The following is a 9698-nucleotide window of genomic DNA, read 5'->3' as shown; positions in this document are numbered from 1 at the left end:
CTTCTTGTTGCACATTCTCGTCACAAACACAGCGTATTCAGAACTGTCTCTGTGCCTCATGGCGTTGTGTCCGCACAAACGCTCCTCGGGAATGAAATGTTACTTCTGCCTGTCGGCCGACAATCATTTTCATCCGTTTTCAGCATCAAACGGCGGTGGACTTCAAACCTTGTTGAGTGCATGGCGTCATGCCTAACTTTATACTGTGAAAAGCACCAAATGCTGCCAAATTCAAGCAAGGTATCTCAAATGGAAAAATAAACATCAGGTTCGCTGAATAATTTATTTTTGTGCTTGGAGGCAAATTGTAGATATTTTGAATGATAGCGTAGATTTGGTTCTTGAGAGGCGTCTCTGAGGTCATGTGATGTACTGTGACACGAGGGTGCATAGGAATGTGAGAAGGCGAACAAGAGACAAGGAGGCGTGTGAAATTAAGTGGCACACAATGACGGCTCTTAACATTTTTCTCTTCACTTTCTCTGAAGATTTTCAGCATTCGGAAATTTTATTTAAAAAAAAAAATTAAAAGGTTTAACATTTTAAGTTTGTGAAAGCTTAAAATGTTAAAAGCAGTTTGGTCAGTGAATAATAATGTTCCCACTCAACAAGCTAGCCGTGTCTTTATCTCTTTTCTCCCACTTGAACAACAACAAAAAATCGGATGACGTCAATAATCTAACAAGGAGAAAAGGTGATAAGGCCTCATTCATAAAATGCTCTTATGCACAAATTTTGTGCTCACACACGACGGCATCTTTTTACCCTTCAGTCCAGTTTTCGGAAGCAAAGCCTCATACGTGCAGGAATGAATCCCCAAACCGAGAAAGATGTTGAATGTGTGGTTACTTGGGTTCCCTCGTTAGATATCATCTGTAACCCAAGCTAAGGATATTGTCGTGATTTCTGCAGCGTGAGATGAGTCAATAAACAGTACACTCTGGAATTTTTAGGCTTTTTTTTTTTAAGGGTTTAAAAAAAAGAAAAGAAAAAAGAACCCACAATGTTAATGTGGACTTCAGAGTTGGCCAACAAAAATACCGCATCCCTGCAGTTCTCTGTGTGGAAGTCATTGTTTTGACTTTGACCTCATGTAACGCCAAACTCTTCTGCAGGCCTGGGTATTCGGAGTTTTGCCAAACGTGGCTAAAAGCTCATCGATCCGGGTTCCATTTCCAGGTGATAAGGTGTTGCTTTTTGTTTTTTTTTTGTCCTTTTGTGTCACATTTAATGTTATGAGCGTAGTTACCAGAAAGAAGTGATCAGTGCCACACCGTTGGCTTCCATACAATCTTGGGTAGCCTTAGCAAAAGCAGCATGCAGGGCTATGACGGTATTCTGATGGAATTTATTTTGAGCTTCTGCATTTTTCAAACTCACCACAATCTGAATGATGTTAGAACGTTGCGACTTGAACACAGACGGATTGCATTTGTTGCCAAGATTTTTTTTTAAAAATTTTTTAAAAAAGTCACAGAAGGTACCAACAAGAGGGAGACAACAAGCGTTTATTTCTACGTGTATATTGTTGATAGTGGGTCTCCAATCGCTTCTTGTATCGTGTCTGAGGTTGGGCGTGCTGGAAGCCAGCTGCAGATGCACCGGGGTTTAGTGTTCCCAACGATGCTGACTGAGGCTGGACCAACAGCTCTACCCATTGCAGGAAAAACAACCAAAAAAAAAACAAGTTTAAGTGAGTTTTTGTGGGGGCGGGGGGGGGGGGGTGTTTGGTCAATATGCGGCTCAAATAGAGGGATGAAACAATCCCATGGTGAGTAAGAATGAAATTGTGAGCGAGAACATTTCACGAATAAGGCTGATGGATGGTAAAGTCCATTGTTCTATTTACTCCTACGAGACATTCATACACCTTCAGCATTTTATCCATTTGAGAAAAGGTTTTCTGTCTTTCCAGTGCATTTTATCTGTACTCTCAAAAATAAAGGATCACAATAAGATCAAGCCCTAATGGAACAAACTGCATACACGTCATGTCTCTACCAGCGAGGTATTGTTCCTTTCCCTCCCTGGCTTGTTTATTAGTCGGCTCTCGACCGAGCCAATGATGGTGTTTTCATAACCGTCGCATCACCAATATGGGGTTTTTCCATGCGGCTGCAGTTGCAATGAAGAGCTGCTTAGAGAGACATGGGGAGGGATCTTTGCTCACACACTGTAATCAAAGAACTTCTCAAATAGATACCAAGAACATGAAATTAATGGCTCCACCGCACTACGTCCCTTTTTTTTTCCTCCCTTGTAAACATTCACAAAGCTGTTTTCATCACAGTTCTCACCCTGAACCGTCACCATCGACGCGTGCTTTCGTTTAGCCCTCGTTGTTGAAACTGAAACACGACACACAACAAGTCTGTGTATCGTGTTCCCATTTCAACACACAATCCAAACAAAACAAACACTGACAAAGTAGCGCCGGAGCGCGACCGACGCCTCCACAGAAGAGCTTAGGGCGAAACATAGCCAAATGCTATTCACTAACATGGGAAACTAAATTACCATTATTTTAATGAAAAATGCACAACAAAGTAACAAATAATACACAGGAATGAAAACTAAAGGATCAGTGACGTTCTATTACAATGACAAACAATAACCCCTGCATCCATGCTAGTTTCACGACTGTTGAATCACACGTTTGAGGTCAATATTACACATTCTTTGTGTGGCCTTAAATTTTTTTTTTGGCAGCAATTAAAAAAATAACCCGACCTTATATGAGAATCCTGGGCCTCCTGCTGGAGAATATGAGGCAACAAGAACAAATGTTTTACGCTGTTGCAACACTGTAGTTAGCGCTTATTCGTTTAGGCAAATGAGTGACCTGCTTTGCTGAAGGTTAATGTAGTAGTTTGGGTTCCAGGTACTTGAATGTGGTGAGCGGAGTCACTGGTTTCTGCCGTAAGACACGTCAGTGTTGCAGTCAATAATCATTGTGATCAAGTGGAACGGCGAGTCTGCGGTCGCTATTTTTGCGTGGACTTTCCTTATTTTGGCCGTTTAACACCTTCGAAACTTAGTTAGAACCTGCGAGGATGAGCAGGATAAATAAAGCCGGTGTGGCAGCTTAAAGATCCCATTTCGCCCCGCCAACCTTATGCGGCGCGGGTGGAACTTCAGCTGTTACAGTGACAGCATGTCAATCAATGCCACCATCACAGTTTTTAAAAAGCAATGTCGACGGAAACGCCACCTTCAAAGGGAATTTCTTGCACTCGTCACCCTGGGCCTTATTTCCCCATGTGTTCGGGTTGAAATGATCCACAGGGACCGAAAGGATAGGAATCAGTTATGGAGCAAGAACGCCATGGCAACAATGTAATGATACTGTCTGTTCCCTCCAAGTGTTTTTTATCTCTGACAGGCTCAGGTCGTCGGTGTCTGAGAACACTACAATCACCTCTACGGTGGTCGTGTAGGTTTTATCTGCCTTTTCTGCTCTAGTAGCGCATATTTGACATGTTTACCGGAGAAGTTGCACCAAAAGTGTCAGAGCGATACACAAGGAACTGTTGTCAATAATTTAATACTCAACTTTAACTGTGTTTTTTTTTCTTTTTTTCTTTTTAAACAACACAACAAGCAGGCTTTGAACCATTATGTTTTGGGTTTGTTCTTTTTCTTGTTGTTTTTTTTTATCATGTTTCTCAACCCCATTAACAACATGCTAGAAATGTCGTGTCGTCCAGTTGTGAAGGTTTTCTGAGAGGTTTACAGATGTGGTAAACATCATCATGACTCCGTAACTGAGTACATGAAGTGTAGGTAGTTAGTAAGATAATCGGAATTTAAATATATCGTCCCAAAACAGCTGTGACACTATGTATAGTTAAAAATTGTTTATCTTACAATACATGAAGAAAATTAAATATCATTAACGATTAGATTAATGGTTATCAAACACTGATTATTATCTCACTAGTCATTGACAATAGTTATGATAAAGTCGGAGCTCTTGTAACTGCAAAACGCCTCGTTTTCTTCTTCGCTTCTGTCGTACTTACTGCAACCACTAGAGGGCTCTGTAAACACAATCTTACTGACGTACTGTATGTGCTTTGAGACACGGCGGTACTGGCAGGCTTTCAAAAACCTCATATACAGGTATTGTTTGTCTTTTTATATTTGGGACACCCTTTCCAGATCCTCCATGATCAGGTCCTGTTCTTTGATATCTCCTCCACCAGCTGAGCATTTTGCTTCCTGACACAAGTACTTCCCGTTCCCTACCGACACCGGTCTAGGTTCTGAGCCTGACCTAACGAGAGTAGCAGGCGTGACCGGCAGTACAGCATTTCCTCTGATCCGAAGGGAGTAGCTCCTCTGGCGCTCAATATCAGCAGAGCACAGCTGGAATTTGAACGCCGCCTGAAATCCCCTGCGGAAGTTTTCATTGAAGAACCCGTAGATGATGGGGTTGACGCTGCTGTTGAAGAAGGCCAACCAGTGAGCTAAGGGGTACACGTAGATATTAATGACTCGGTACTGGTGCTCAGTCAGACTGGCGTAGTCGCTCAGCATCATCAACGTCCACAACGGCAGCCAGGATAAGATGAAAAGCAGAGCCACAACCAGCAGCATCATTATCACTTTCTTCTTCTTCCGGGAAATTGTGTGACGACCCTCCGTGCTCACTTTATTGCTGCTGCTGCCTTCTCCAGACACAACGCCGCTGCCCCTCAGTGATGGGATTGTGGTTTTGAAGAGGGTGAAGCCGATGCGAGCGTACATGATGACGATGAGGCTAAGGGGGGCGAGGTAGATGTTAGCAAAGAGGACGGTCGTGTAGATCTTACGCATCTCCTGATTGGGCCAATTCTCCCTACACCAGTAGAAGGGGCGGGTGTCATTGTTGTGACTGAGGACAATCCGCACTCTCTGCTCCTTAGTGACCTGCAGCATCACCCCAGAGGGAAACATAATGGACACGGCCAGGACCCATATGATCACAATAATTAGCTTAGAAGTGGCGATGGTAAGCTTCTGCTTGAAAGGGAAGACAATGCAGCGGAACCTAACAGAAGGGAAAATTGAATAAAATTCATAAAGACAAACTTAAAACACAGATCATAAACTACGTGGTTTGAATTATGGATTAAACCAAAGTCCAATGTAAAAGTCTGATTGGCTTTTGCTTGAGATGCTAACATCTGAGTTCTGTACCGTGGCACAGGTTAGGTAAGAGTCGTCCCAGGCTACAAGCAAATCGGGGAGTTGCTTAGGACCCCACAGCTACTGAGGGACCCACAAACTCATGCATCATTTGCTGCACTGATAGATCCTCTGACCTGGCAACCTTGCGTAACTACAATGAATTGGCACTTGTTGCTAATGTAATGCTAGCTCATGACCGTCTTCTACAGAGTGACAAAGTTTGGTTTCTAGGTACACTGGACCCCCCTGGCAAAAGAGACCTGAGCATCCCCACGTTATTGGCATGGGGTCTCCCTAGGCCTCCTATACGTGGCCAATCGTAGTATTTCATGGAGTTCTCTGCTGCCCTCCCTACAGACTAATGTAAGGCATGGCACCTGGGGAGGAGGGCCGCCTCTACCTAGCTAGAGGATGTCTGTCAGCAGTACCTTTAGCGGGCAACTAGTAGCACATGTAGTTGTAACGTGTGACGATCGCCTGGTAATTAGCATAATGACAGTCAAAGCATAGTAATAAACACAATGCAGCCTCAAGTCTCACCTGTCCACGGCTATTGCAACCAGCGTGAACACAGATGCCGACACCGAGATCCCCTGAACCATACCGCTGAGCTTACACACCACGTTACCAAAGGGCCAGCCTGCAGAGCAAAGAAAACTGAATCACTACGATGACTCATAACGGGGAAAGTACGTCATGCTTCATCCGTCCTTTCTGCGCCAAAGCAGACTCAGAGGCTGTAGAGGTCAGTAATGAGCTGATGACATCCTGTTGATTGGACGTCTCTGTACCAACACCCTGGGCTCCAAGTCTTACGTGTTCCGGTTGTCCGTCCGTCCATCTGCCCCATTCAACTTAACGCAATATCTCAAAAATGCCTTGAGGGGATTTCTTCAAATTTGGGACAAACACCCGCCGGGATTGATGGATGAAAAGAAAAGATTTGGGTGCTCAAAGGTCAACGTCGGTGTCACCGTACATGCACGCGCGCTCTTATTCTATTTTCGGACACGCGGCATCTCGACACTTTAATCGAATTTCTTGGAATCTTGCTCAAAAAGTACACTAGGACCTGAGGATGAACTGATAAGGTTTTGATGGTCAACGCTCGCTTCACATTTAAGTGACATGGCTGGGGATTTTGTAGGGAATTCCTTCGAAATGTATTACAAACATCCCACTGGGATTGAAAGAGCAACCTAAACGATTTTGGTGGCCAAAGGTCAAAGGCATACAGCTGTGATGCAGTAGTTTTAGCGTAACCCCACTCTATTCACAAATCGCTTCACCGAGAAATCAAGTGGAACAACACAAACACTCCGCCTCCTGACCTGTTATGATGTTGTCCACTAGAGTGGTTGGCATGCAAAAGATGCCCACCAGCAGGTCGCTAATGGCGAGGTTGAGTATGAACAGGTTGGTGACGGTACGCATGTTCTTGCTGCGCAGGACGATGAAACACACCACTCCGTTTCCCATCATGCACACGAGGAAGATGAGCAGGTAGGAGATGGTGAAGACTGCAGCTACGGAGGGTTTGTGGAGGTAGAAATCGACGTAGGTGATATTCTGGCGGGTCAAAGGGTTTTCATGCCAGCAGGATGAGTTGAAGGGGTTCAGGTCCTCCCTGGTAGCGTTCAGAACCAGATTCTTGGTCATGGTGTTGTCTGAGTGCCAGAAAAAAAGAGAATTAATTATTTGTTTGATACGTTAGTACACAAGTCCGATATCTTTCCCTCACATCATCAACCAGTTACAAAGCAGGATCCCATTACATGCATCCTGGCGGGAGGAAGGCAATCCTGCCGATGAGAGAAAAGAGGGAATCAATCGGTAATTGGATAAAATAACTTATAAAGAAATCAATAATCCAATTCTTGTGTCTTCTGACTAAGGAGGGTTAGCTGATTCAGACGAGTGCATGCCCTCTCACACCCTCTAATAACAGGCTGACCAGGACCAGTCTTCAGTCCTGAGAGCGCTGGGGAAGTGGACCTGATGGCGCGGTGATTGCTTACATCACTCGTCTGAAGCCAGCGGTCTGGGGAGGGAGGGAGATTGCTACTCAGACTCTTTCTGACACTTGGGAAATATATTTCAAAGTTTCAGTACAACCTGTTTTTGTTGTTGTTTTTATGTACCAATTTCCTGAAGTTCAACATCCACCATCCGTTCATCAAGGGGTCCCCAGCGCAGCCGTGCTCATGCATTCAACACAATACAGTATTTATGGTCATAGGTTGCAAAAATTAACATCCATCCATTTTCCTAAAGCTGACATTTGGCCAGAGGCGGGGCACATCGTGAATTCATCATAATTATATATATAAAATGTGCTTTCTTTTGAACTTAACTTTCACATTTTATGTACTTTATTTCCCCCTTTCAGCTGTGGGCACTGAAGGTTTTGTTTCACTCGCTGCTACTTATTTGCTTGTTATTTGTCTGTTCACCTTCTCTTCTTGTTGGGGTTTGTTTAACACATAAAAATAAGTACAGTTTTAGACTCGAACATGTGCACTGCATTAAACTTCTCTGCCACTAAAATGTATTCATAAGAAATAAATGAATCACGTAGAAGTAAAATGACTTCTGATTCACTGAAGACAAGCGTTTGCCCAACAAACGAAAGAATCTTCCAACCCACTGAATTCATCTCCAGTTTGAATACACGACTCGACTCTGATTTATTCGGTAGGTTTTCTGTCCTTCGGTTTTCAGAAGGATGAGGAAGATCTGATCGCAGCTGCAACTTCAGGTTTCTATGTCTCTGTAAAACCAAATCACTGCTGCTTTCCTCTGGCGGCAACAGACCCAGCAACACAATTCAGGTGATTCACGCAGGTTTTTGCTTTTTTTTTTTTTTTTTTTTCAACCCCTTGAAACAAGACAAACCTTCGTTCTGTTGCTCTGGAAACAATTTCATGGGTGACTGATGAATTAATCCAGTGTGTACCTGGATATAATTTAGGGAGGGGGAACAAAAAGAAAAATCAATCCTTGCCCATCAGAAACCAAATTGGATGTGCTAAAGTTTTGAGAGGGATAAATCTTCCCGATTATCTCAAAACTGCTACCTTCTTTACATCAGCTTTCACACTTTTTCACATCCATTTTTAAAAAAAAAAAAATTTAACATCCGTACGCAGTAAATTTTGGCAGTTTTTTTTTTCTCCCGATCAAACCATACATCCTTACTATGAATAACACTGCATATTAAGAAAAAGAAAGAAAGAAAGAAAGAAAGAAAGGGGTAATTCCATGCGCAAGTAGAGAGCTCGTCTCACCTTAAAGGTTGGAATTCTGGTCTTCTCTCCTCACAAAAAGGTTCACATCAGTTTGAGTGAAAATTCCATTTATATGGAGCAAAGCTGCGCGCTCGCACCCTTATTTGGAAGGCTGCGCATCTGCGCCGCGCGCCTGCCAGGCGTGGACTGATGTAGCACTCACAGATGACGGGGAGGAGATGAGATGCACTGGGGACAAACGCACTGGGAGGTGTAGGCACAGGAAGCAAGACATGTCTGGAGGCGTTGTGTGAGTTGTTGGGAGAATTGGGAGTTGCATATATATATATATGTATGATCATTTCACATACGCCTCCAGACATGTGCTGAAAAAATGTATTTTATTTTTGCTTACCCCCCCCCCCACCCCCTCCTTTTTCTTTCCACGTTACTGAAAGGAGGTTGCGATCAAGGCAGAGAGTCGGGTTTACGATGAGGGTTTTCTTCTTTTTTCTCCCTGGGTTTAGTGAGAACTCGGAGTTCGTCAACTCTGAGATGAAGGAAACCTTGAGTGTTCAGTTCCAGTTAGTTGCCATGGAAACATATCCCGCTCATCAACAAGTTTTCTTCAACAAAGCCAGGGTCAGATGTGGGAGCGGAAGTGTTTTTGGTAGTGACTCTTCGACGTCTTCGGTGCACTCGCTGCTGGGGAGTGACCTTTGACTGCAGCTGCCTCGTTCGTGTTTAGTGTCCGGTCTCAGCAGCTAAAGAGCGATTCTCCAAGTTGCTGTTTTGTTTTTTTTTTAATTTTATTGTTTGTAAAACTGCTTTGAGTTCAAAAATGCCAACATGCATGACACAAACAGTCAAAATAGTGAGTCAAACCAGGTCTTAATGAATTTCTTCAGTTTTTCGTGCATTTGAAGAGAAATGTAAGTTAGAGCGGATCAGTATTTATTATTTTGTATCATATTTAGTGAGTTCAGTTAATGGCCAGCAAAAAAAAAAAAAAAAAAAGCTACTTGAAAGGGTGACTCTTTCATTTCAAACTTCAACCAGAATTCAGAATCTTTCACTCTGATGTGAGAGAAGTGGGATGAACCACTTCTTCTTTTACAAGAATCTTTTTTAAAACTCAAGTATCTTCTCTCCTGCTGAAGTGAAGACCGTGTGCTTTCTCTCTCTCTCTCCCTCTCTCTCTCTTCTACCACGTCCACAGCCAGACACGCTGTTTCATTTCCTCATTCGTTCAGTTTACTGTCAGAACCTAACTTCCTGTTGGTCATGTGATGAGTTTGT

General features: G+C 43.4%; 1 protein-coding gene across 1 annotated transcript; it reads right to left on the bottom strand.

The window, feature by feature from the left end:
- Positions 1 to 3260: 3260 nt before the first annotated feature.
- LOC147243716 (neuropeptide FF receptor 2-like) lies at positions 3261 to 6952 on the bottom strand. Its single transcript, XM_086186822.1, has 4 exons — positions 6914 to 6952; positions 6504 to 6839; positions 5713 to 5812; positions 3261 to 5032 (listed from the first exon to the last, which is right to left on the bottom strand). The coding sequence occupies exons 2-4, from the start codon at positions 6829 to 6831 to the stop codon at positions 4138 to 4140; spliced, it is 1323 nt and encodes a 440-aa protein (XP_086042948.1). The 5' UTR covers positions 6832 to 6839; positions 6914 to 6952; the 3' UTR covers positions 3261 to 4137.
- Positions 6953 to 9698: the final 2746 nt, after the last annotated feature.

The sequence above is a fragment of the Aulostomus chinensis genome, chromosome 19, assembly GCF_037954235.1.
Source record: "Aulostomus chinensis isolate RoL2024-O1b breed Wild chromosome 19, RoL_Achi_v1.0, whole genome shotgun sequence".
Lineage (NCBI taxonomy): Eukaryota > Metazoa > Chordata > Actinopteri > Syngnathiformes > Aulostomidae > Aulostomus > Aulostomus chinensis.
The sequence above is the reverse complement of the archived record's forward strand: the minus strand, read 5'-3'. Positions and strand labels throughout refer to the sequence as shown.

What these genes read in the sequence shown, in the direction of transcription:
- LOC147243716 (XM_086186822.1), bottom strand. Translation starts at nt 6,831, where the DNA reads ATGACCAAGAATCTGGTTCTGAACGCTACCAGGGAGGACCTGAACCCC. An exon ending in AGTGGACAACATCATAACAG is followed by an intron (nt 5,813 to 6,503) that starts GTCAGGAGGCGG and finishes TTTGCTCTGCAG; the next exon opens with GCTGGCCCTTTGGTAACGTG. An exon ending in GTTGCAATAGCCGTGGACAG is followed by an intron (nt 5,033 to 5,712) that starts GTGAGACTTGAG and finishes CCCTTCTGTTAG; the next exon opens with GTTCCGCTGCATTGTCTTCC.